The sequence below is a fragment of the Corvus moneduloides genome, chromosome 1 (genome assembly GCF_009650955.1).
Source record: "Corvus moneduloides isolate bCorMon1 chromosome 1, bCorMon1.pri, whole genome shotgun sequence".
NCBI lineage: Eukaryota > Metazoa > Chordata > Aves > Passeriformes > Corvidae > Corvus > Corvus moneduloides.
In genome coordinates this window covers 165,438,375-165,459,726 of record NC_045476.1, presented here as the reverse complement: position 1 = coordinate 165,459,726, position 21,352 = coordinate 165,438,375, and the positions used below count along the sequence as shown (strand labels likewise).

Here is a 21,352-nt window from a genome sequence, read left to right as displayed (position 1 = left end):
TCCCCAAGACATCAGCAGCTCCCTCAGCATTCCTGGGTGCAACACAATGACTGATGGACATCCATTGGCACAGAAGAGGAGCCCAGTCATCACAAGGCAACCACAAACCACAGCACACCAGTGCCACGAAATGACCACACTGATGACATCGCAATTCTCTGGGGCTCTGGTTGTTTATTCAGTCCTCCCTGACACACATTGAACAATGCAATCCTCCCAAAGGCAACCTCTCACTTTAAAGGTGCCACCAAGGTCAGATGGACTCAGGGGGAGGACATGGAATTGCAGAATTGCAGGAAGGAAAATACTCCCCACCTCATGACTCACCAGGCTGAGCCAGCCAAGAGCTGGGGCCTGCAAAATGCCCCAAGGCAAAGGGACAAGGCTGTCCCGCCCCTCCATGACCAGCATAAAAGCCAGCTCAGTGCCTCTCTCCCTCACACACTTCTCCTCACGCCTTCTGCATCTCCTGTGCAGACTACCAGGTGAGCCTCAAGCCCCTGATCCTCCTGCTCCTGCACCCCCAGGCCCCTCTCTGCCAGCACTCTCAGCCACAGCCTCAGCAGCCCTCACGCCTCCCCACAGCCCCACAACAGACTCCACACTCCCCCTCAAACCCCCATGACCCTGCCCTGTCTCACTCCCCTCTCTCTTCCAGGGATCCTCCACACCACACCCATGGCCTGCTATGACCTCTGCCGACCCTGCGGACCCACCCCGCTGGCCAACAGCTGCAACGAGCCCTGTGCCCTGCAATGCCAGGACTCCCGCGTTGTCATCAACCCTTCCCCTGTGCTGGTCACCCTGCCAGGACCCATCATGACCTCCTTCCCCCAGAACACCGCCGTCGGATCCACCTCCTCGGCTGCTGTTGGCAGTGAACTCAGTGCCCAGGGACAGCCCATCTCTGGTGGCTTTGGCTTTGGCCTTGGCTATGGCTATGGGCTGGGAGGCCTGGGCTGCTATGGCAGAAGGGGTGGCTACATCTGCTAAGGGCTCTCAGTACCAGCCCTGACACCACCAGCTCGGTGCTCTGGCAAAAGCTCCTGCAAGCAAAGCACCTTGGCTGATGGTCGCCCTACTTCTACCTCACACCAGATCCCTTCTACTTGTTTCTCTTGTCTTTTCCATTGTTTGCCTCAATAAAGATTTCCTGCATCAAACCTGAGCTGTCTCTTCATCTTTCTGAATTCCGATGGTCTCACCTCCTCACCCAGCACAATGCCAGAAATAAACAAACCATTGGGGTGAATGGAAAGGGGGCTCAACACCTTTCTTAGAAAATATGAGACCATGAGTAACAATCAAGACTGGCATGGGAAGCAGGGATTGAGGGGTGACACAAGCCCATCACCTACTGTACCAAAGTCTTTGACACAAGAAATTTCTCTTGCTCATGGCTCTCTCAAAGTGTCTCTGTGCCAGGACACACTCGAAAATCTCTCTTCCCAGCAGGACACTCTAACCTTCCCAAATAATAAAATAGGAACCTCATCCACTTAGGCAGGAACTCTGGAGTTCAATTGGTTCATTCTCTTCTGCTTGATCAGAGTCCGCTAAAGCCAGGTTTCCAGGACCTTGGACAGTTCAGTGTTGGATCTCCCAGGACAGACTCCACCGCCTTCTTTTACTCTGGGACAAAACTCACACTGAAAAAGGCTTTTCTGCCTTGCCCATGGAATTCCATCTGTTTTCACTTGTGCCCAAGGCCTCTTGTCCTCCACATGTGCACTGCTAAGAACTGCCGGGCTGCCTCGACTTCATTCTCTGCCATCAGGAATTTGCACACACTGATGACACCCCCTTGTCGATCCGTGTCTCCTGGGAGCCTCAGCTCTCGCAGTCTCTCCTCTAGGAATGATCCTCCAGAGCCTTTGGAATCTTACTGGCCCTGAACTGCTTTTCTTTCACTAAATCTACTTCATTTACACATGGCAAGCCCAGAACTGTTCAGAACACCTCACGTGGGACCTCACCAATGTTCAGGAGACACCCAGAGTCACCTCCCATGGCCTCATCACAACACTTCTCCCCAGTCCTGATCTGGAGACTGGGGGTCCCTTTTCCCACAATGGTACAGGGACAACTCCTGCTCCATTCATAAGATATGAAACTTTATGGCTTGAATACAGAATAAGTGAATTGAAGTCACAGACCAGCCTTGGTAAAAAAGGAATCGGACACCATTAGTTGTTTGTTTTTTGAATTTCTTAATGATGTCAAGAAATACACTTAAAATGAAATGGTTCATTGTCATGTAATTTTCACAAATCCAAATGGACCATAAAAATGAAACAAATCCATCCTGACCAGTACCTGGCTTTCCAGTTCCTCTCTCTTGATCTCATTCAAGACAAAAGGGGATGAGCTGAGTCCTCACACGGCACCCACAAACCACAGCACACAAATGCCGCAAGATGACCTCACTGAAGACATCGCACATCTCCTGGGCTCTGGTTGTTTATTCAGCCCTCCCTGACACACACAGAACAATCAAAAGCTCCCAGAGTCCAACTCTCACTTTAAAGCTGCCTCCAAGGACAGATGGACATGTTTCAAGAGTAGGACATGACACTGCCAAATTGTGGGAACGAAAACGCTCCCAAACTGAGGACTTACGAGACTCAGCCAACCAAGAGCTGCTGCCTAAAAAATGCCCCAAGAGCAGGGGACAAGGCTGTCCCATCTCTCTAGGACCAGCATAAAAAACCGGCCCAGCGCTTCTCTCCCTCACACACTTCTCCTCACACCTTCTCCTCCTTCTCCTGCTGACAACCAGGTGAGCATCAAGTCTCTGACCCTCCTCCTCCTGCACGCCTTGGCTCCTCTCTGCCAGCACGCTTGACCCCAGCCTCAGCAGCCCTCACACCTCCCCACAGCCCCACAACAGCCTCCACACTCCCTCACCCTCCTGCATCACCGCCCCTCACACCCCCACACCCCTGCCCTGCCTCACTCCCCTCTCTCTTCCAGGGACCCTCCACACCACAGCCATGGCCTGCTACAACCGCTGCCGCCCCTGTGGACCCACCCCGCTGGCCAACAGCTGCAACGAGCCCTGTGCCCTGCAATGCCAGGACTCCCACATTGTCATCAACCCTTCCCCCGTGCTGGTCACCCTGCCAGGACCCATCATGACCTCCTTCCCCCAGAACACCGCCATCGGATCCACCTCCTCGGCTGCTGTTGGCAGTGAACTCAGTGCCCAGGGACAGCCCATCTCTGGTGGATTTGGTGGCTTTGGCTATGGCCGTGGATTTGGCTATGGGCTGGGTGGCCTGGGCTGCTATTGCAGAAGGGGTGGCTACATCTGCTAAGGACCCTCAGCACCACCGCTGACACCACCAGCTTGGTGCTCGGGCAACAGCTCCCACAAGGAAAGCATCTCAGCTGATGGTCACTCTACTTGCATGTCACACCAGATTCCTTCCACTGTCTGCTCCTGTCTCTTCATTCCTTCTGCCTAATAAAGTTCTCTTGCATCCCAACACAACAGATCTCTCCTTTTTTTCTTCCAGTAGTCTCACAATCTCACTTTACACAAACCAGGGCTGCACAGACTCTCAGGGAAGGTGGAAAAGAACCACAAAAATTGTCATAGCAAAGATGGCCCCTCCAATACAAACACAGAAAGCCAGGGGGAAACACAGGGGTGGGAAATTCCAGAACAAGTCACAAGCCCATCACTTGCTACAACAAAGGCTTTGACATAACAATGCCTTGCTCAGTGTTCTGGCAAAGTCACTCTGTGCATAATTCCCTTACTCCTGTCTTGTCTCTATTTCTAGGAGGCCTCTCAAGGCATCAAGCACACACTTGACAATCTCTCTTTCCAGAGGGACTCTCAAACCCTCCAAAAAAGCAGTTACGACATCATCAACTTTTAGAGAAACTCAGGAGTGCAAGTGCTTCCATCCCCTCTGTTTAAGCAGGCCTACCCAGAGAAGGATGTCCAGGAGCATGGCCATTGGGCATGGATCTCCCAGGACAGAGACTGCTCCACCTCTTCCACTTTGTCACCACCCACACACTGAAAAAGGATCCTCTGCTCTGCCCATGAAATGCCACCTGTTTTCACTCATGCCCTTGCCCTCTTTTTCTTTACATGTGCTGAGAACAGCCAGGCTGCCTTGACTTTGTTTCCTGCCATCAGAGATTTGCACACATTTATGACATTCCCCTGTCCATCCTTGTCTCCTGAGAGTCCTGAGAGCTCTCCCAGCCTCTCTAGGAAAGACTCTCCAACACTTGCATTATCCATGTGGTCCAGAACTGATCTTGTTTCACTAAATCCATGGGCTTCTTTCCCAGGGTAGGCCAGAAGTGCTCACACCAACCCACATTATTGTTGAGGAGGCTGAACAGCATTGGCTCCAGGAACACAACCCTTGAGCCAGCATCACTTGAGACTTGATTTCATCTGGACTTTGGATCACAAGCCTCCTGGCCCGGCCTGTTAAATATTTGATAAATAATAGCAGTTCACCTCACTGACCGTTTACACCACCTGTACATTGCTGGATAGTTTGGAATGATGCAGTAGGAGACAGTGTCAAAGACAATGCTAAGAGGTGGAGGTAAACAGAGGCCATGGCTCTCGCATCATTAACAATAAGATTTTCTTCTCTGTAGGTAACACAGAAGTCACTAAGATACAATTTTGCCCTCCAAAATCAACTCTAACCGCTCCTTTTCACCTTCTTGTCCAACCTGCACTGACAGTGCTTTCCAGGTGAAAATAATTGTCCCATCCTTGTCTGCAGGAACAAGGTCCCTGGAAAGGTGTTTACAAAGGAAAAGGGAAAAAATGCACTGGCAGGGCAGGTCCCAATACCTGGCAGAGCTGCAAAGCCCAGACTAGCCTGACAGGGCTGTGAGGAAAACAGGCCCCTCTTCTAATTGCAACCACAACCAGTGGCAGAGGGTGACCGATGACACCCCACCCCTTCAAAGCTTGGGTCGCTTCTTCAAACTGCCCCGACATGCCTCCTCAGCAAAAGAATATTTCTCTAATACTCCCACTTAAAAGCGGCCGCGAAGGTCAGACGGACACGGTCTCAAGAGCAGGACATCAAACTGCACAGATGTGGGAAGGAAAACACTCCCTGCCTGAAGATTTGCCAGTCTGGGCCAGGCAAAAGCTGCTGCCTGAAAAATGCCCCAAGGGCATTGGCTGAGGCTGTCCCGCCCCTCCACAACCAGCATAAAAGCCGGCCCAGAGCCTGTCTCCCTCACACACTTCTCCTCACACCTTCTCCTCCTGCTCCTGCCGACAACAAGGTGAGTCTCAAGTCCCTGACAGTCCTGCTCCTGCACCCTTGACCCCTCTCTTCCAGCATGCTCGATCCCAGCCTCAGCAGCCCTCACACCTCCCCACAGCCCCACAACAGCCTCCACAATCCCGTGGCCCTCCAGCACCATGGTCCCTCGCACCCCCACACCTCCCTGCCCTGTCTCAATCCTCTCTCTCTTCCAGGGATCCTCCACACCACAGCCATGGCCTGCTACAACCGCTGCCAGCCCTGCGGACCCACCCCGCTGGCCAACAGCTGCAATGAGCCCTGTGCCCGCCAGTGCCAGGACTCCAGCGTCGTCACCAACCCTTCCCCGGTGCTGGTCACCCTGCCAGGACCCATCATGACCTCCTTCCCCCAGAACACCGCCGTCGGATCCACCTCCTCGGCTGCTGTTGGCACTGAACTCAGTGCCCAGGGACAGCCCATCTCTGGTGGATTTGGTGGCTTTGGCTATGGCCTTGGCTATGGCCGTGGATTTGGCTATGGGCTGGGAGGCCTGGGCTGCTATGGCAGAAGGGGCGGCTACATCTGCTAAGGGCCCTCAGCACCAGCCCTGACACCACCAGCTCGGTGCTGTGGCAACAGCTCCTGCAAGCAAAGCACCTCGACTGATGGTCACCCTTATTGTACCTCACACCATTTCCCTTCCACTTGTTTCTCCTGCCTTATACTTCTTTTGCCTCAATAAAGTATCCTTGTAACATAGCCTGAGACGTCTCCTCCTCCTTTGTTCTACCAGAGCTCTTGCAATTTCACCTAGCACAAAGTCAGGAGCCAACAGCCCATCAGTGTGGGTGCAAAAGGGGCCACAAGACCTCTCCTGGGATATCTGTCAACAGCAGAACCATCCACTGGGTTTCCAGAATAGAGCTCAAGCCCTTCCTTTTCCCAAAGCCTTGGACACACCAATGCACTTGTGCCCATATCTCCAACACAACCTCTCAATGGCAGCAAACATTTGTCCAACTCCTCTCCACCGGGAATCTCTGAACATCCCAGCGCTGGAATCCAGGAGTGCACAAGGAACCTGGGGGAATCAATTAGTTCAAGCTGACCTGGTGCCCAGACAAAGCAACCAGCCTTCCCTCAGCTGCTCCTCACAGAAATGGTTCTGTAGATTCTTCACCAACATCCTTGTTCTTTGGACATCCTCGAGCACCTCAATATCTTTCTTGCTCTGAGGAGCCTAAAACTGACCTCCGATTCAGGGTGTGGCCTCACCAGTATCCAATACAGTGGGACAGTCACTGCCATGGACTTGCTGGCCCCACTATAGGTGATAAAAGCCAGGATGCTATTGGTTTTCATGGCCATGGGGACACATTGGACCATGTGCAGCGACCTGTCGACCAGCACTCCCTGATCCTTTTCCCATGGGCAGCTTTCTAGTCACTCCTTCCCAAGCCTGGAGATTTAAGTATTTACTACATTCCAAGTAAAAATCACCCACAGCCATTCCCTCATTTACTGAGGAGGTCACATCATCACCTCAGGTGATGAGGTTGGTCAAGAAGGATCTGACTTTGCTAAACTCAGGCTGGCTGGGCCTGATCACCTGGTTGTCCTGCAGGGGCCATTAAATACTCTCAAGATGATCTGCTCCAGCAGCTTCTGCAGCACTGGCCTCAGACTGACAGGCCTGGAGTTGCCCAGACTCTTCTTCTGGCCTTTCTTCTAGGGGAGAATCCCATTTGCAAGCCTCCATCAACTGGGACCTCCCCAGTCAGCCAGGACTGCTGGCAAAGAATAGCAAGTGGCTTGAGAGCAGTTCCACCAGCTCCCTCAGAGCCCTTGGGTGTATCCATTCAGTGCCACAGACAAGTCTATCACTGACCATTCTCATTGGATTGTGAGGGCTTCATTCTGCTCCCTGGTGAGGAACTTTCTCCCTCAGCAGGACTCTGTGCCCATCCCAGGAAGCACAATCACACCAAAGGGAATCACTAGTGCTCAAGGAACCTCTTGGACGTGACCAAAGACTCATCGTAGAATGGTTTGGCTTGGAAAGGACCTTGCGGACTCTCTCATTCCAGCCCCTGCCGTGGACAAAGACCTCTTCCACTATCCCAGGTTGCTCCAAGCCCTGGCCAACCCAGCCTCAAACACTACCGGGGTCGTGGCAGTCACAGCTTCTCTGGGCAACCTGTGCCAGGGCCTCATCCCCCACACAGGGAAGAATTTCCTCCCAGTATCCCATCTAACCCTACCCTCCGGCAGTGGGAAGAAATTTCCCCTTGTCCCATCCCCCTCTGTTTGTGTAGGAGATCGTGGAATCCAACCCAACCTGCTCAAGCAGGAAGTGCTCAACAAGGCTGCCCATGACCACGTAAACTCAAGGTTTAGTAACTCAAGGCCATTTTCACTTGTGCCATCACTTGCTAAAAGGGAGAAAAGAGCAACAAGAGTCTCGCAAAAAAACTTTTCAGAAAGCTGTGGAGAGAGAGAAGATCTCTCCTCTGGCTGCTTTGTCTGCATCTAAAAATCCACAGATCATACAACCACTACTCAAAAGTCTTGTTCTCCACATCCCTCAGCAGCTGTTCCTTGAACGTGTCATACCAGAAACACCAGGGTGTCAAAGCCAGAGCAGAAACAATGAGAAAGGCCGGTCAGAAGGACAGGTCTGGCCACCTGGTGGTGATGTGGGGAGGAATGACCATGATGGAAGGATCAACTCCTCACACATGGCAGAGCTGCAAAGCCCAGACCAGTCGGACAAGGATGCAATAGAATGAGGCCCATTCATACAACACACCCACAAACCAAACCACACAAGAGTAACAGGATGGCCACTCTGATGACACTGCTAAGTTATTGTTGTCTATTCTGCATTCTCTGACATGCATCTTCCATGCAAATCCTGCCAAATAAAAAACTTTCATTTCAAAGCTGAAGGTCATATGGACACGGCATCAAGAGCAGGACATCAAACTGCCAAATTGAGGGGAAGGAAAATACTCCCCACCTCATGACTCACCAGACTTGGCAGGCCAAGAGCTGCAGCCTCCAAAATGCCCCAAGGCCATGGGACAAGGCTGTCCCGCCCCTCCACAACCAGCATAAAAGCCGGCCCAGAGCCTCTCTCCCTCACACACTTCTCCTCACACCTTCTCCTTCTGCTCCTGCTGACAACAGGTGAGCATCAAGTCCCTGACCCTCCTGCTCCTGCACTCCCTGACCCCTCTCTGCCAGCATTCTTGGCCCCAGCCTCAGCAGCCCTCACACCTCCCCACAGCCCCACAACAGCCTCCACACTCCCTCACCCTCCTGCATCACCGCCCCTCACACCCCCACACCCCTGCCCTGCCTCACTCCCCTCTCTCTTCCAGGGATCCTCCACACCACACCCATGGCCTGCTACAACCGCTGCCAACCCTGCGGACCCACCCCGCTGGCCAACAGCTGCAACGAGCCCTGTGCCCTGCAATGCCAGGACTCCCACGTTGTCATCAACCCTTCCCCTGTGCTGGTCACCCTGCCAGGACCCATCATGACCTCCTTCCCCCAGAACACCGCTGTCGGATCCACCTCCTCGGCTGCTGTTGGCAGTGAACTCAGTGCCCAGGGACAGCCCATCTCTGGTGGATTTGGTGGCTTTGGCTACGGCCTTGGCTATGGCTATGGGCTGGGAGGCCTGGGCTGTTACGGCAGAAGGGGTGGCTACATCTGCTAAGGGCTCTCGGCACCACTCCTGACCCCACCAGCTCGGTGCTCTGGCAACAGCTCCCACAAGTAAAGCAGGAGATGGTTGCCCTGACTGCACCGCTGATCAACTTCCTTCAAATTCTTTCTCCTTTCTCTTCAGTTTTTTTTTTGCCTCAATAAAGCTCTGTTGCATCAAAGCCTTAGATGCTTCCTCTGGTTTTGAATTCCAGTGGTCTCATATCCTCACCCAACACAATGGCAGGGATGAACAGGCCACTGGGGTGGATGGCAGAGAGGCAAAACACCTTCCTTAGTAAAGATGTCACCATCAGTACCAACCAGGATCAGCAAGGGATGTAAGGGAGGCGTGGGACGACCTTCCAGAACATGACACAAGCCCATCACCTGATACATCAAAGGCTTTGACACATCAATGCTCTCCTGTGCATGTCTCTGGCAAAGCCACTCCATGGCAGCACATACTTGACAAAGTCTCCTCCCAGCAGGACCCTCTAACCCTCACTGCAAACAGAAAAACAACATCATCCACTTGGACAGGAACCCTGGGGAACCCTCAAGCAAGACAAGGATTTCCAGGACCAGGAACAGTTCAGGTCTGGATCATCAAGGACAGACACTCCACCACCTCTTCCCATCTCTGACTACCCTCACAATGAAAAGTTCTTGCCTTTTGTGCCCATGGAATTCCATCTGTTTTCACTTTCTGCCCTTGCCCTCTTTTCCCTCATGGTTGCATTGCTGAGATCAGCCAGGCTCCCTCAACTTCATCCCCTGCAAACAGGAATTTGCACACACTGATGATGCCCCCCTGTCCAGCCTTGTCTCCTGGGAGTCCCATGTATCTCAATCCTCTGTGAAAGATTCTCCAGCCCTTACTTTACCTTGGTGGTCTTGCACCGGTCTTGCTTCAATAAGTCCATGGGCTTCCTCCCCTGGGGAGCCCAGAAGTGCCTGCACACACCCACCTGAATATTGAGGATGTTGATCAGTGTTGGCTCCATGGATAAGACTCTTGACCTACTTCCCTTGAGACTTGACTGCACCTGGACTTCGGATCGCAAGGCTCTTGGTCCAGAACGTTACACATTATATAAACATAGCAGTTGACTTCAGTGATCACTTACATGACCTGTACATTCTGAGATAGTCTGGGATGATGCCATAGGAGACACTGTAAAAACCCTTGGTAAAAGCTGGAGGTAAACACCAGCCATGTCTCTCCCATCATCCACAGTTAGCTGTTCTTCTCTGTAGGTAACACAGAGGTCACTAATACAGGATTTTGCCTTCCAAAATTCATGCTAACTTCTCATTATCTTCTTCTCTGACCTGCTCTTGGCAGTGCTTTGCAGAAGAAAAAAATTGTCCCATCCTTGTCTGCAGGAACAAGGTCTCTGGAAAGCCATGAACGAGGTGGGAGGGAGTAAAAGTACTGGAACGGGCAGGTCCTAATGTCTGGCACAGCCGCAAAGGCCAGACACGCCTGGCAGGGTGAAGAGGGCCCCTCTTCACAGCACACCCACAAACTAAATCACACAGGTGTCAAAGGGTGACCTCACTGATGACACCCATATTTTTCCTAAGCTTTTGTTGTTTATTCTGGTTTCTCTGATGCCCATCTTCAATGAAAACCTTCCCAAACACCAACTCTCACTTTAACGCTGCCACCAAGGTCAGATGGACACCGACTCAAGGGCAGGATATGGAGTTGTACAGTTGCTAGAAGGAAAACATTCCTCACCTCATGAATCGCAAGGCTGGGCCAGGCAAAACTGATGATTTCCATTCAGGTACCTTGAAAGAGTTACAAGGTTACTCTCTTTTTCTGAAAATTTAACATATCCAGTTCCTTCAACTGCTCCTCACATGTCTTCTTCTTCTTATCCTTCACTGGCTGCCATGAACAAGCACAAGACTTTGGGGAGCATGGGAGGCTTCCCAAAATGCCTAAATGGGATTGCCTGCCCATCTCCAGTGTGTGGATACAAATATTGTTGCTAGCAAGATTTTTTCCCGCTTCTTTCCAGTCCCGTGAGATACTTTTCTCTCTCACAGAAGATATTTGTAGACTTCTATAGAATAGGAACACCTGCGGCCTTGCAAAGCCTTGTTTATAGTACAGTAGAAAAATACTTTGACAACGGATGTTTTAGGAATTTAGCCAATCACCCCAAGGGATGGCTGATCCTTTGGCCAATTGGATTATGAAGAAAAAAGTCTATAAAAGAGTTGTAAAATAGTTAAATAAATCAATCTTGCTGCACAACTCCTGCCTGTTGGATCTCTCTTCGCCTCCCTACCACTGCGGGACACCATGATACCTGTGGGAAAAGCCTGGCATATAGACAGGTTTGGAAAGTTGGAAACATGGAAAGGAGGGAGAGAATGAAATGGAAGGGGACAGCCCACACCCCCAGAAGAGCTGCAAAGCCCAGACCAGCCTGATGTGGCTCTGGGGAAATGAGGCACCTCTTCACAAGACAGCAACAAACCACAGCACACAGGGCGATCTCACTGATGACATCTCATCTCTACAAAGCTTTCATCATGACTTCAAACGCTCCTTGAAAAACATCATCATCATCAGGTTTGGTCACTGAAACTCACACATTAAAGTTGCCATCAAGGTCAGATGGACACAGCTTCAAGAGCAGGACATGACACTGAAGAGTTGCGAGAAGGAAAACACTCCCAACATCATCACTCACCAGGCTGGGACAGGCAAAAGCTGCTGCCTGCAAAATGCCCCAAGGCCATGGGACAAGGCTGTCCCGCCCCTCCACAACCAGCATAAAAGCCGGCCCAGAGCCTCTCTCCCTCACACACTCCCCACACCTTCTCCGTCTGCTCCTACTGACAACTAGGTGACCTTCAAGCCCCTGACCCTCCTGCTCCAGGCCCCCTGGCCCTCTCTGCCAGGACACTCAGGCCCCAGCCTCAGCAGCCCTCACACCTCCACACAGCCCCACAACAGCCTTCACACTCCCTCACCCTCCTGCATCACTGCCCCTCGCACTCCCACACCTCCCTGCCCTGCCACACACCCCTCTCTCTTCCAGGGACCCTCCACACCACACCCATGGCCTGCTATGACCTCTGCCAGCCCTGCGGACCCACCTCGCTGGCCAACAGCTGCAACGAGCCCTGTGCCCTGCAATGCCAGGACTCCCACGTTGTCATCAACCCTTCCCCTGTGCTGGTCACCCTGCCAGGACCCATCATGACCTCCTTCCCCCAGAACACCGCCGTCGGATCCACCTCCTCGGCTGCTGTTGGCAGTGAACTCAGTGCCCAGGGACAGCCCATCTCTGGTGGATTTGGTGGCTTTGGCTATGGCTTTGGCTATGGCCGTGGATTTGGCTATGGGCTGGGAGGCCTGGGCTGCTATGGCAGAAGGGGTGGCTACATCTGCTAAGGACCCTCGGCAGCACCCCTGACACCAACCACCCACTCCCTGGAACACATCTCAGGCATTGAGAACGCCTCTCTGAGCCAAGCCTCTCAAACTAGCTCAGAGCTTCCAGCTCCTGCCCTCAGGACACCAAGCAAGGCAGCAGCCAAAGGGCCGGCCCAGGCTGCCTGCAAGCATGGCCCATCTGCCTCCTCCTCTTCTCCCACTCCCTGCTCTGCATCGCCCCTTTGGCTCTGTCCAGTCCCCTCTGCTGCAAACCCCTTCTCCCAAGCCAGAGACCATTGGCCACCTCCAATGGGCTGCTCCCAGTGTGGGGCAAGAAGCCATTGATGCTCTGGCCAAACCTACTGCAAGCAGAGGACCTTGGCTGATGATTGCCCTACCTGCACCTCAGACCAGCTCCTTTCTAGTGGATGCTCATGACCTTTCACTGTTCTTTCGCCTCAATAAAATTCTCTTGTCTCACAGCCTGAGATGTCTCCTCTTCCCTCACGGGCACACACTGGCACACTTTACTCTTCTGGTTTATCCCATAAACTCTTCACTTTCTTGATACCAGGTCTGGCTACACTAATGCAGGTCCATCCCTACTGCTGATACAAGCCCCTCCTGGGCGGTGTGTTCACACTGGCTGGACACCATTTACTCCAGCCCCACATCCTCTTCCATGACGATCTCCACATCAGCTCAAGTAGGTCCATAGCATCCTTATTTTCAGGTCCCAGAATTGAAAGCACAACTCCAGTCTCACCAGAGCAGAGTAGAGGGTCAGAATCACCCCCTCACCTCTTGCCCTTGCTGTGGGGATAAGCCCGGGACATGGGAGATTTTTCTTCAGCACATTCACATGGCTGGGTCACATCCAGTTCTTCATCCAACAACATCCCAAGTCCTTCTCTGCGGGCATACTCTCAATCAACTCATCACCAAGCCAATATCCATTACTGAGATTGCTCTGATCCAGATGCAGGATCTTGCACTTTGTCCTGTTGACCTTCATGAGCTTCACACCAGCCCCTCTACCCAGCCCATCCAGAACCCTCTGGATGCCATCCTTTGCCTCAGACCATCAACCTCACCACTCACCTTGGTGTCACCCCAAGCTTGCCAAGGGGGCACTCAAACCCACTCTCCATGTCCCTGGAAAAGATGGGAAGTTATAATGGTTCCAGCATGAGTCTGTGGGTCACCATTCATCCCTGTTCTTCACACAGGGGCATGGAGACATTGACCACAACTCTTTGAGTGAGACCATCCTGCCCATTTCTTATCCACCACCAAGTCCAACCATCAAGTCCACATCTCTCCAGGTTACAGACAAGGATGTTGTCTGCAACAGGAACAAAAGGTTTGCACAAGTCCAGCTACATGATACTGGTCCCTCTTCCCTCATCCACCCATGCTGGAACCAATACCAACTCACCAATCTGTTGCCAAGGTCAGATGGACACTGCCTCTAGAGCATGACATGGAATTTCAGAGCTGTGGGAAGCAAAACACTCCCCTCCCAACCTCACGACTCACCAGGCTGTGCAAGGCAACAGCTTCTGCCTGGAAAACGTCCCAATGTGATGGGCCAAGGCTATCCCAAACGTTCAGCCCCGCATCATCCTCAAGGCTGTACTCTTGATCTTCTCCAGCAGAGTCTTCTCCTCCTTATTTCCAGTAACTCAGAGATGAACAGAGTTCACCAGTATAACCAGCGAGTAGCAGAGGGGCAGAATCTCCTGCAACTGGATTGGAGAAATCACAAATATGCAGGATGCAGGCAGGGTGATGTGAGGGCATTGAGAGCAGCCCCAAGGAGGAGCACTTGGAGTGTTGGTAGATGAAGAACTGGATGTGTCCCAGCCATGTGTGCTCGCCAACCAGAAACCCTCCATGTCCTGGGTTCATCCCCACAGTGTGAGCAGGACAAGAGAGAGGGGGAACCTCACCATCTCGTCTCTTATACTAAGACCAGAGTTCTGTGTTGAACTCTGAACCCCCAAAGACAAGGAAGATATGGAACCTGCTTGAGTGGATCTGTAGATGGACCTGGAAGATGATGAGAGTCAGGAAGTTATACTGGTTCCAGGATGAGTCTGTGGGTCACCACTCATCCCTGTTCTCCACACAAGAACATGGAGCTGTTGGTGTCCAGAAAAGTAAACACGCCACCCAGACGGGCTTGTATCAGAGGCAGGGATAGACCTGCATTAGTGTATCCAGGCCTGTGATTCAGTAGCTGAAGGCTTTGTGTGATGATGCACTGGAAGAGCAAATTGTGCCAGTTGGTAGTAGAATGGGGAAACATTTCCTAAAAGAGGTATTGGTGCACTTTCTCACCCACCCCAGTGGACTCTACAATCCTGGCTTATTGCTGAGTGAGATTAGAAGAGTCTTTGGGGAAGAAGGAAGGAGTCAGCTTAAGATATGATGCAGGAAAACTTTATTGAGGTAGATCACGGAAAGGACATGAGCAGCAAATGGAAGGGAGCCAGGCTGAGGTGCAAGTAGAGTGGCCATCAGCCGAGGTCCTTTGGTTACAAGAGGTTTTGCCAGATCATCAATGCCTTCCAGCCCCACAGTGGGTGGTTGGTGTTAAGGGTGGTGCCGAGGGCCCTTAGCAGATGTAGCCGCCCCTTCTGCCATAGCAGCCCAGGCCTCCCAGCCCATAGCCATAGCCAAGGCCGAAGCCAAACCCACCAGAGATGGGCTGTCCCTGCACACTGAGCTCACTGCCAACAGCGGCCGAGGAGGTGGATCCGACGGCGGTGTTCTGGGGGAAGGAGGTCATGATGGGTCCTGGCAGGGTAACCAGCACTGTGGAAGGCTGGATGACAACACGGGAGTCCTGGCATTGCAGGGCACAGGGCTCGTTGCAGCTGTTGGCCAGCGGGGTGGGTCCGCAGGGCTGGCAGCGGTTGTAGCAGGCCATGGGTGTGGCGTGGAGGGTCCCTGGAAGAGAGAGGGGACATGAGGCAGGTCAGGGGTGTGGGGGTGTGAGGGGCGGTGATGCAGGAGGGTGAGGGAGTGTGGAGGCTGTTGTGGGGCTGTGTGGAGGCGTGAGGGCTGCTGAGGCTGGGGCTGAGTGTGCTGGAAGAGAGGGTCCAGGAGGGCAGGAGCAGGAGGGTCAGAGGCTTGAGACTCACCTTCTCTTCAGCACAGGAGCAGAAGGCTTGAGGAGAGGCGTCTGAGGGAGAGAGGCACTGGGCAGCATTTTACGCTGGTTGTGGATGGGCGGGATAGCCTTGTTCATTGCCTTGGGGCATTTTGCAGGCAGCAGCTCTTTCTTGGCCCAGGATCGTGAGTCATGAGGTGGGGAGTGTTCTCCTTCGTGAATTCTGCAATTCCATGTCCTGCTCTTCTGTTTGTGTCCATCTGACCTTGGCAGCAGCTTTTAATTGGGAGCTGGTAATTGACAGGGATTTGATTGTTCAGTGTATGTCAGGAAGGGCTGAATCAACAACCAGCACCCAAAAAAGGTACAATGTCATCAGTGAGGTCATTTTGTGGCACTCATGTGCTGTGGTTTGTAGGTGCCTTGTGATGACTGGGCTCCTCTTCCGTGCCAATGGATGACCATCAGTCATTGCATTGCACCCAGGAATGCCAAGGGAGGTGTTGATGTCCTGGGGAGGTCACTCTGGAAGAGTTTGGAAAGGTCACGGTACCTGGGAGCAGTTCCGGATAGAGGAAAGAGAGCTCATGACCTTGTGTCTTGAATGGGATCAAGAGAGAAGATCTGGAAAACGACAGGCTGTTCAGGCTGAACTTGTTCCACTGTTATGGTCTATTTGTATTTTGAAATTTACATGACAGTATACTGTGACATGTAAAGAGTATTCCTTGACCTCATTCAGAGGTCTATTTCTCTGAATTAAAATCTGCGGCCAAGGTCAGATGGACAAGGACTCAAGGGAATTGCAGAATTGCAGGGAGGAAAACACTCCCCAAATCATGACTCACCAGGCTGGGCCAGCCAAGAGCTGCTGCCTGCAAAACGCCCCAAAGCCATGAACATGGCTGTCCCGCCCCTCCATGACCAGCATAAAAGCCGGCCCAGTGCCTCTCTTTCTCACACACTTCTCCTCACGCCTTCTCCTCCAGCTCCTGCTGACAGCAAGGTGAGTCCCAAGCCCCTGACCCTCCTGCTCCTGCACCCCTGGCCCCTCTCTGCCAGCACACTCGGCCCCAGCCACAGCAGCCCTCATGCCTCCCCATAGCCCCACAACAGACTCCACACTCCCCACATCCCTCCCGCATCACTGCCCCTTGCACCCCACACCCTGCCCTGCCTCACTCCCCTCTCTCTTCCAGGGACCCTCCACACCACACCCATGGCCTGCTACGACCTCTGCCGCCCCTGTGGACCCACCCCGCTGGCCAACAGCTGCAACGAGCCCTGTGCCCTGCAATGCCAGGACTCCCACGTTGTCATCAACCCTTCCCCCGTGCTGATCACCCTGCCAGGACCCATCATGACCTCCTTCCCCCAGAACACCGCCGTCGGATCCACCTCCTCGGCTGCTGTTGGTAATGAACTCAGTGCCCAGGGACAGCCCATCTCTGGTGGATTTGGTGGCTTTGGCTATGGCCTTGGCTATGGCCGTGGATTTGGCTATGGGCTGGGAGGCCTGGGCTGCTATGGCAGAAGGGGTGGCTACATCTGCTAAGGGCCCTCAGCACCACCTCTGACATCACCAGCTCAGGGCTCTGGCAACAGCTCCTGCAAGCAAAGCACCTTGGTTGATGGTTGCCCTACTTGCACCTCACATTGTATTCCTTCCACTTTTTTCTCCTGCCTCTTCATTCCTTTGCCTCAGTAAAGTTTTTCTGCATCAAAGCCTGAGACTCCTCCTTTTGTTTTTTTATTCCCATGGCCTCACATCCTTACCCAGCACATTCCACAGCTCAACAGGACATTGGGGTACATGGAACAGACGAACAACACCTTTCCTCACAAATATGTAAAAAGAAGTAATAACAAAGTCTGGCACGGGAAGCAGAGGAGGGGACACCCTCCAGAACATGTCACACTCACCTTACCTGATACACCAAAGCCTTGGACACGTTAATGCTCTCCTGGGTACAGCTCTGGTAAATCTTCCCATGCCAGCACACACTTGATAAACTCTCTTCCCACCAGTACTCTTGAACCCTTCCAGCAAAAAGAGTCACAAAATCTTCTGCTTGGGCAGAAACTCTGGAGTGCAAGTGCTTCAACTGCCCTGCTCAAGCAAGAGCAGGAATTCCAGAACCATGGACAGTTCAGGTTTGGCTCTCCCAGGACAGCGACTCCACCACCACCAACTCTTTCACTCTGTGGCCGCCACCACCACAGTGAAAGATTCTTGCCTTCTTTGCCCAGGGAATTCCATCTGTTCTCACTTGCCCCCAAGGCCTCTTGTCCTGCAAGTGTGCACTGCTGAGAACAGCCGGGCTCCTTCACTTCATTCCCTGCCATCAGGGATTTGCACACACTGATGACACGCCCCCATCCACCCTCATCTCCTGGGAGTCCCAGCTTTCTCAGCCTCCCCTCTATGAAAGATTCTCCAGCCCCTTTGGAGTCTTGTTGTCCTGAGATGGTCTGGATTCACTACATCTACTTCATTTTCACCCTGAGGAGCCCAGAACTGCCCACAACACCTCCCATGGGACCTCAGCAGTGCTGAGCAGACCGCATAAGCCACTTCTCCCTGCTTGGTCATAACACTTTTCCCAATACTACCCTGGATATATGGGGTCCCTTTTCCCACACAGGGACACCTCCTAGTCCTTTCCTTCTCAACCAGAACCACAAAGGCTTTTTCTCAAAATAAAACTATTGTTCCAGCAGAAACCTAGACATTCCTTCCTACCCAGGAAGACTCCTCCCAAGAAAAAGCACTTGGCAGCTGCCCTTACAGAACGCCATCGGATGTCCAGCACCTGTCAGGTTTTCAGTGTTGGCCCAGTGGATCCAACTCCTGGGCTACAGCACTGGAGCCTGGCTTCCATCCGGACTTCGGGACACTGACCACAAGCCTCCGGGTCCAGCCCTTCAGACCTTTCTCAGTCCACTACGCTGGGCACTGGCACAACCTGGACTTGCCTGGCTTGTTGGGGACCATGCAATGCTCTCCTCCAAAAACCCTGGGCGACCTCCAAATCCTCTTTCTGACAATCACAAGTGGCCTCATCTGTTGGCACACAGCCTCCGTAAAGGTCCAAAAGGGCCCGGATATCAAAAGCTTAAGAGCAAGAGGAGCACCAAGACACCCACAGAGCAGTCTACAGAAAAGGTCAGGTCTAGTGCCAAGCTTGGGCAGGTGGGAGCAATGTGACGAGGGATGAAATGTGAGGGAAGAGGCAACACCTCCAGTACAGCTGCAAATCCCAGAGCAGCCTGACAGGGCTGGGAGGGAATCTCCTCTTCAAAACTGTCTTAGGGTGACTTCATGATGTGTATCCCATATCGCTGCTCTATGCCCAGAAATTAATTCTTGTACCTTTCTATGCCTTTAAACTGAGCCTTAGAGGAGGAAGGAAAAACTGAGCAAAACTTTTTCAAAGCAGTTTGCAGCTTGTTCAAGGTCACACAGAGATAGCAACTTTTTTTCAGCTGCGGCAGGGGAGGGAGGAGGCACCCGGTTTGCTGCTTCCCTGTCAGCTTCTGGCCAGTTTCAGCTTCTTTATCTCCAAAGGGAGACTGAGAGTTGAACTTTCTTTCCTTCCCTGGAATTTTGGATTTTTTCCCTTTTTCTGTGGACTGCTTCAATATCAGAACACATCGGGAGGACTTTCCACCAAGCACAGAGGGCCTGGCGCTGGGCCAGGCCCCAGCCCTGAGGAGACCAAAGGGAGGACTCTAACACTTTCCCAGGTATTTTCTCCACAGTCAAAGATTTTATCATTTAGCATTATTTTCCTTTTCCCGTGTGTTTGTTAAAATAAATAGTTTTCATCTCCTTCACTTTCCTTCACGGAAAATTTATTCTTTCCTGAACCTGGTGGGGGAGGGGTGGTGACCTGCCTTCTCTCAGAGGATATATTTCTAAATTTGGCCAAACCGGCACAAAAACACATCCACAAACCACAATACATGAATGTCATGCAGTGACCTCACTCATGACAACCCCACCTCTCCAATGCTTTGGTTGTTTATTCAGCCCTCCCTGACACTCAACTTCCATGCAAACCCTCCCAAATACCAACACACACCTTAAAAGCAGCTGCCAAGGTTAGAAGGAAAAGGAGTCAAGAGCAGGACATGGAATCATAGAATTCCATAAAGAAACACCCACGTCATGACAGAAAAGGAAAGAGGGGCTTGCTGACCATGAGTTAGTAATTATTGGGTTTTGCTAACAGGAACAAAATATTAAGACTTACAAGTCATACCTTGTGGCTTGAATGTGGAATAAGTGAAGTCATGTCACAGAACAACTTGGGAAAAAAAGGGATCAGGCCAGGTTTATTGTTTGTTTCTTGATTTCTGAATGAGGTCAGGAAATACTTATTCGGCAGAGTACTTTGTCATGCAAAGTTGAGAAATCCAAATGGACAATAACAATGGAGCAAGTACAGCCTGAACAGCTTCTACTTTTCCACATCCTCTCCCTTGACCCCATTCAAGACACAAGGGGATGAACTGTCTTTCATCGTTCAGGAACTGCTCCCAGGCACCGTGACCTTTCAAGGAATTGCAAAGTGACCTCCCCAAGACATCAGCAGCTCCCTCAGCATTCCTGGGTGCAACACAATGACTGATGGACATCCATTGGCACAGAAGAGGAGCCCAGTCATCACAAGGCAACCACAAACCACAGCACACCAGTGCCATGAAATGACCTCACTGATGACATCGCAATTCTCTGGGGCTCTGGTTGTTTATTCAGTCCTCCCTGACACACATTGAACAATGCAATCCTCCCAAAGGCAACCTCTCACTTTAAAGGTGCCACCAAGGTCAGATGGACTCAGGGGGAGGACATGGAATTGCAGAATTGCAGGAAGGAAAATACTCCCCACCTCATGACTCACCAGGCTGGGCCAGCCAAGAGCTACTGCCTGCAAAATGCCCCAAGGCAAAGGGACAAGGCTGTCCCGCCCCTCCATGACCAGCATAAAAGCCAGCTCAGTGCCTCTCTCCCTCACACACTTCTCCTGACGCCTTCTGCTTCTCCTGTGCGGACTACCAGGTGAGCCTCAAGCCCCTGATCCTCCTGCTCCTGCACCCCCAGGCCCCTCTCTGCCAGCACACTCAGCCCCAGCCTCAGCAGCCCTCACGCCTCCACACAGCCCCACAACAGACTCCCCCTCAAACCCCCATGACCCTTCCCTGCCTCACTCCCCTCTCTCTTCCAGGGACCCTCCACACCACACCCATGGCCTGCTACAACCGCTGCCAGCCCTGTGGACCCACCCCGCTGGCCAACAGCTGCAACGAGCCCTGTGCCCTGCAATGCCAGGACTCCAGCGTTGTCATCAACCCTTCCCCCGTGCTGGTCACCCTGCCAGGACCCATCATGACCTCCTTCCCCCAGAACACCGCTGTCGGATCCACCTCCTCGGCTGCTGTTGGCAGTGAACTCAGTGCCCAGGGACAGCCCATCTCTGGTGGGTTTGGCTTCGGCCTTGGCTATGGCTATGGGCTGGGAGGCCTGGGCTGCTATGGCAGAAGGGGTGGCTACATCTGCTAAGGGCTCTCAGTACCAGCCCTGACACCACCAGCTCGGTGCTCTGGCAAAAGCTCCTGCAAGCAAAGCACCTTGGCTGATGCTTGCCCTACTTCTACCTCACACCAGATCCCTTCTACTTGTTTCTCTTGTCTTTTCCATCGTTTGCCTCAATAAAGATTTCCTGCATCAAACCTGAGCTGTCTCTTCATCTTTCTGAATTCCGATGGTCTCACCTCCTCACCCAGCACAATGCCAGAAATAAACAAACCATTGGGGTGAATGGAAAGGGGGCTCAACACCTTTCTTAGAAAATATGAGACCATGAGTAA

General features: G+C 52.5%; 6 protein-coding genes across 11 annotated transcripts; 5 read left to right on the top strand and 1 right to left on the bottom strand.

Moving 5' to 3' along the window:
• The first annotated feature begins 385 nt into the window (after window positions 1-385).
• LOC116435663 (feather beta keratin-like) lies at window positions 386-17,209 on the top strand. 4 transcript variants are annotated; one of them, XM_032092160.1, is made up of 2 exons: window positions 386-485; window positions 16,678-17,209. In XM_032092160.1, the coding sequence occupies exons 1-2, from the start codon at window positions 401-403 to the stop codon at window positions 17,031-17,033; spliced, it is 441 nt and encodes a 146-aa protein (XP_031948051.1). In that variant the 5' UTR covers window positions 386-400; the 3' UTR covers window positions 17,034-17,209. The 4 variants fall into 4 exon arrangements, with proteins under 4 accessions (XP_031948051.1, XP_031948068.1, XP_031948078.1 ...); XM_032092177.1 differs by lacking the exon at window positions 386-485 and adding an exon at window positions 5,238-5,280; XM_032092187.1 differs by lacking the exon at window positions 386-485 and adding an exon at window positions 8,399-8,432.
• Window positions 663-1,163, top strand: LOC116435897 (feather beta keratin-like). The gene has a single exon (XM_032092554.1). It carries the CDS (start codon window positions 679-681, stop codon window positions 991-993), a length of 315 nt encoding a protein of 104 aa, XP_031948445.1. The 5' UTR covers window positions 663-678; the 3' UTR covers window positions 994-1,163.
• On the top strand, window positions 2,552-9,145 carry LOC116435777 (feather beta keratin-like). 3 transcript variants are annotated; one of them, XM_032092361.1, is made up of 2 exons: window positions 2,552-2,779; window positions 2,974-3,317. In XM_032092361.1, exon 2 carries the CDS (start codon window positions 2,994-2,996, stop codon window positions 3,315-3,317), a length of 324 nt encoding a protein of 107 aa, XP_031948252.1. In that variant the 5' UTR covers window positions 2,552-2,779; window positions 2,974-2,993. The 3 variants fall into 3 exon arrangements, with proteins under 3 accessions (XP_031948252.1, XP_031948236.1, XP_031948244.1); XM_032092345.1 differs by lacking the exon at window positions 2,974-3,317 and adding an exon at window positions 5,477-5,977 and having other exon boundaries at window positions 2,737-2,779; XM_032092353.1 differs by lacking the exon at window positions 2,974-3,317 and adding an exon at window positions 8,627-9,145 and having other exon boundaries at window positions 2,760-2,779.
• LOC116435814 (feather beta keratin-like) lies at window positions 12,028-12,848 on the top strand. Its single transcript, XM_032092398.1, has one exon. It carries the CDS (start codon window positions 12,043-12,045, stop codon window positions 12,376-12,378), a length of 336 nt encoding a protein of 111 aa, XP_031948289.1. The 5' UTR covers window positions 12,028-12,042; the 3' UTR covers window positions 12,379-12,848.
• Window positions 14,784-15,545, bottom strand: LOC116435875 (feather beta keratin-like). Its single transcript, XM_032092532.1, has 2 exons — window positions 15,510-15,545; window positions 14,784-15,315 (listed from the first exon to the last, which is right to left on the bottom strand). The coding sequence occupies exon 2, from the start codon at window positions 15,293-15,295 to the stop codon at window positions 14,981-14,983; it is 315 nt and encodes a 104-aa protein (XP_031948423.1). The 5' UTR covers window positions 15,296-15,315; window positions 15,510-15,545; the 3' UTR covers window positions 14,784-14,980.
• A 3,252-nt stretch (window positions 17,210-20,461) lies between the features above and the next one.
• On the top strand, window positions 20,462-21,219 carry LOC116435887 (feather beta keratin-like). Its single transcript, XM_032092548.1, has 2 exons — window positions 20,462-20,543; window positions 20,710-21,219. The coding sequence occupies exon 2, from the start codon at window positions 20,730-20,732 to the stop codon at window positions 21,042-21,044; it is 315 nt and encodes a 104-aa protein (XP_031948439.1). The 5' UTR covers window positions 20,462-20,543; window positions 20,710-20,729; the 3' UTR covers window positions 21,045-21,219.
• The last annotated feature ends 133 nt before the right edge of the window (window positions 21,220-21,352 follow it).